The sequence below is a fragment of the Volvox carteri genome, assembly GCF_000143455.1.
Source record: "Volvox carteri f. nagariensis unplaced genomic scaffold VOLCAscaffold_585, whole genome shotgun sequence".
Classification (NCBI taxonomy): Eukaryota; Viridiplantae; Chlorophyta; class Chlorophyceae; order Chlamydomonadales; family Volvocaceae; genus Volvox; species Volvox carteri.
The window spans coordinates 2284-6885 of record NW_003308097.1 but is presented as its reverse complement, the minus strand read 5'-3'; the positions used below and the strand labels follow the sequence as shown (position 1 = coordinate 6885).

General features: G+C 60.9%; 1 protein-coding gene across 1 annotated transcript; it reads right to left on the bottom strand.

Moving 5' to 3' along the window:
* Positions 1 to 255: 255 nt before the first annotated feature.
* VOLCADRAFT_101265 (uncharacterized protein) lies at positions 256 to 4307 on the bottom strand (the record flags this gene model as incomplete). Its single annotated transcript, XM_002959701.1, has 6 exons — positions 256 to 307; positions 611 to 740; positions 1120 to 1273; positions 2102 to 2209; positions 2460 to 2495; positions 2621 to 4307. Coding segments are annotated over 6 exons (2166 nt in total), but the record flags the coding sequence as incomplete, so codon positions are not given.
* Between the last annotated feature and the right edge of the window lie 295 nt (positions 4308 to 4602).

Here is a 4602-nt window from a genome sequence, read left to right as displayed (position 1 = left end):
CGGGCATCATCACGCAGCGAGCCGCTTCCAACGCGGCGAATGCAAAGACCTTGTGCGCGTGCAGGGGATCCACGGCCTCTGTAACGGACCTGTGATGTACGGCGGTGGTTGTACGGCGTGGGTACGGCATATGGATTGGCACCGGCAGGAGTGATGTTTAAGAAGTTGCGTATTAAATTTTATCAACAGGGAGCTACAACAAGAGGGAAACAAAAGAACCTTCCTTTTGTTTCGTACCGGTCGTACCAGTCGTACCTGAATCCCTCGGCGTCCTCTTCTACAAGTCCGCCGCACACCATGTAGCAATCTGCGTTCGACGAAAGCGGAAAGAAGCAATTTAGGTCAGCTTCCAGATTAAGCAGCGTTTGCGACAGTTTTCCAAAGACGAGGATATGAAAAAGATGGTTTGGTACAGGTATCAAAAGCTATGAAAAAAGGATCGAACAGGAGAGCGCCTATCGAACACACAAGATAGGATACACCTGGTCTGGAATGTAACACAGTCACGCTTCTCGGCAGCCGTTCCGCCAAATTATGCAAAAACGGCATCGCCTCAGTTCCGTACACTTCCGCACTATGATATGTACGACGATGCCGTACAATGCCGTACCTCCAATGGTCTAGACCTTGTAAACTTGATGCTTCCACCAGCTGGTCAAAAGTGGTGAAGAGGTCGTTGAGGAACGCCATGACTCGGTGGGGCGGAACCTGACCACACATGCTGGTGAAGGAGGCGATGTCTGTGTACGGCACATAGAGAATTCGAACCATCATCACGTAAATTACACGTGCACATGGGGTAGGAAGAGATTACTGAAGACACAACTTTACGAGTATAACAAAATATTAAAAATATAAAAAATAAAAAAATATAAATATAAAAAATATAAATATAAAAAATATAAAAAATTCAAAAACTTCAAGCATCCATTATAATAAAAAGGTAAACAGCTCATGGTGACAGTGTATTTTGTATATTATGTAAGCGAGGGACCGTGCATCAGTTACGGTAAAGTACGGCAAACCGTTGTCGTCAGTTGAAACCGTTGTCGTAATACCCCGGGCGCTATGTTGAACCACCGCCACACACAGTTCAAACACACCCCACCGGCAACCCACCTGCGAATAGCACCGTCACCTCCTCATGCGCTCTCGCCATGTACTGCTGTGCGCCGCTCAAGGCTCCGAAACCACCACACGAGGGCGTGGAGGGTGAGGTGACGCTGTGACTGTGGCTGTAGCTGGAGCCCAATGCTGATTGCGCGTTGGGGAGCTGTAGCGGGCGGACAGGTGGCGGCGGCGATGGGAGGGTGGTGGCGACGGGGGCCGCTGTGGCGGCCGCCTCCGTTGCGTCGCCGCAGAGGCCCGGCGGCGCTGGGGCGCATGCGGCGGCGGCGGCGGCGGCAGTAGCAGCAGCGGCGGCGGTGACGGCGCCGCAGCTGTCAAGGCCGCAAGGCTCTGCGATGTTATCACTGCTCGCATGAAGTTGATGACTGAAGCAGCCGAAGCTTGTACGATCGTCTCAACTGTCGTACACTCCATGGGCTGTGCAGTGGTTATACGACGCCAGGCTACAAGACGCGCCTAAATTCGTGCTGATGCTGCGGCGCTCTCCACTGCAGCCGTTGGTGGCTGCGGCGGCAGCAGCGGTGGCCGAGGCGGCGGTGGCGCTGCGGCCAGACATTGCGGCGAGGTACGGCTGAATACGGCGTGTTGCGATGGCGGGGTCGGTGGCGGCGGCATTGCCGTCAGTGGTTGACGACGGCGGCGAGAACAAATCGTGTGCCAGGCTATGAGGCACGACAGCCCCGACGCCGCCGACGTCGCTGCCGCCACCGCTAGGGCCGTCAGGTATCGCCGCCACCGCCGCCGCCGCCGCTGCCGCCGCCGCCCGGGCAGGGCTCCTTGGCGAGCACAGGATTGGCGCCGAACTGCGCCCAAAGACCGTCGCCATCGGCGCGGCAGCGGCTGCGTCGTCGCCGCCGGCTAGCGCAGGTGCCGGCTGGCCCACGCCACGTCCGCCACACGACAGCTGCCTGCCGGCGGTGGCGGCGGCACCGCCGCTGACAGTGTAAGTCGATGACAAGGAGGAAGTGCGCACCAGGGAGGGACATCCGCCGCCGCCGCCGCCAAAAGTCGATGTACGGCACTTGTCTGACGTCATCACCTCCAGCACGTGTCTCGGAAAGACTTCTTCAAGGATGCGGTGCTGTACGGCGGGTGGTGCGAACCCGCCGTCGTACCATCCATGAAGCATCAAGATCCAGATCCAGGTCCAGGAAGGTGAGCCGTCGAGAGCACGGCCCAAAAGAAAATGGGATCAAAGGCCACACAGATTCGTTTTGAATTTCATTCCGCAAAGCTGGAAGGTACACCATTCAAATCCCAACGGATGCAATAACATTTATACATATCGCTTTGCCTTTTCCATTTGTGACTGCACAACAAAGCTCTCTCACCTCAGCATCTAAGACCTGTCTAACCTCCAGCTCAGCCTGCACGTACGACATGACGTCATGGAATGCGAGCACCAGATTCCATTCCGTTGAAACCGGATCCAGAACCAGGTTTGCTTGAACCTCATGCCAGCAGCAGTTGCTAACGTACGGCGGCGATGCACTGGGCAGAAGCGGTGACGGCGCCGCCGCCGCCGCCTCGCGGTATGCGCGAGCTCCTCTCCCGCCGTCGCTAAACTGGTCGTAGCACCGCTCGACACAGAGAATCCTCGGACGCCGCCGCCGCCGCCGCCGCCGCCGCCGCCGCCGCCGCCGCATGAAGCTCGCACGCTCGTCACGCTGGCGCTTAGGACTCTCCGCGCGGCCGTCGCTGCTGGCGCCGCTGCCGCTGCCGTACTAGCTACCAGGGGCGGCACAAACTTGGGACCCGACATCTGATCCGCGAGGGACGCATCCAAGCCGCGGGGGCTGCAGCACTGAAGGCCGTCAGCGCTGCCGTACGACCACCCGCCGCCGCCGCCAGCGAAAGCAGTAGTAGGCCCCTGGCCTAGAAGGCCCTGAGACGCCGCTGACGCCGCAATCCGCATGGCGCGGTAGCTACCGTCCAGGGCGTACTCCGTCTGCGCCAGGCTGTTTGACCTGTGAATGAGTGTACGGCGGGAGTTGGCCCAGTACGACAGCTGAGCTGAAGAAGGGCTGTGGATCAGGCCCAAAGGACCAAACAGTCCTGCACTGCCGCCGCCGCCGCCGCCAGCTGCGCCGCTACCGACGGACGCCGAAGTGGATAGCTGCCTTGACGGCGTCGTCAACGGAGAGCTGCCGTACAGCGACGTTCCAGCTTGGGCTGGGAATGTCTGGTCGGCGTTCCAGCTGGCACGGTGCGCCAGAAGGGTCGCCACGCTGACGGCGGCGGCGCTTCCGCTGCCGCAAACGCTGCCGCCGCAGCTTGCCTCCGCCTCCAGTACCGACGGCAGAGGACGACTAGAGCTCGCAACGCTGTGAAAGGTGGGTGCCGAGACGTTGCGCGGCAGCTTCATAACGGGTTTGCCGCGGCTGCCGCTGTTGTTGCAGCCGCCACCGCTACTGCCCCCGGCTGTGGCTGCAGTAGCTCGCGGCGGCGGCGGCCCTGTAATAGTGGCCACCACGTCAGGAGAGAGTGAACCGGCGGCGCTGGCGTTGCATTCGGCCGGCGGCGCCTGTGGCGATGGCAAGCTGGCGGACGGCAGATGCGATACCCAGCCGACTCCCCAGGAGCCCCCGCCGCCGCCGCCACCGCTGTCGCCGCTGCCACAGCCAGCGGCGGCCGCGGTAACGACAGCTGTGCTCCTCTCCCCCACCCCTCGTCCAGAGCCGACAGGTACAGCAACCGCCGCCGCCGAGGCGCACGTAGCTGTAGCCGCCGTCGCGCCGCCACCGACCCGCAAGCCCGTTCCGCTCCCGTGCCGCTGCAGCTGCTGTAGCAGCAAGCCCACGACGTCCGTATCGGCAGCGCCGCCGCCACCGACTCCACCGCTGCCACCGCCGCCGTACAACAGCCCCTGGCTCCATGGCATGCTTTCGGGGACGACGGCAGCTGTGGCGTCGGCGGCCGCACTGAGGGCGCGTTGGCCGGCGCATGGTGACGTGGACTTGGCGGCGGCGCTGGCGGCGTCCCGCAGGCCCCGGAGATCTAGGTGTGACGGCATGCAGACGAGACCGCTCCACGTCTTGCCGGCTCGTACGGCATCCCACAAACTGTCCAGCGCTGGCGGGTCGTACGCAAAGATCCGATGTAGCACGTGATCTGGATCCATCAGACCCAAACCAGGCGCCGCTGGCAGCCCGACGGCATTGCCCAAATAGGCAACAGACCTGAGGACGTGGAAGCGGAGGCGGCGCGGGTTTGACATGAACGTCGTTTGTGAAACACGCACACGCACACGAACGCCGTACGCACACACGCCACCCATTCGCACGGTATTTCCCCGTACTTTTTCTACGACGGTCATCCCGCCCAGCACAACACTTTATGTCGCTCTCCAATCACGAGCTTTCCGTACTTCCGACCTTCCGTACAGTACTTAAAACAATGAACAGTAGCACAAAGCATATCTTCCGTCGCAATGCGGGCTGATCCAGCGGTTGGATGTTGACGTCACTCACCAAT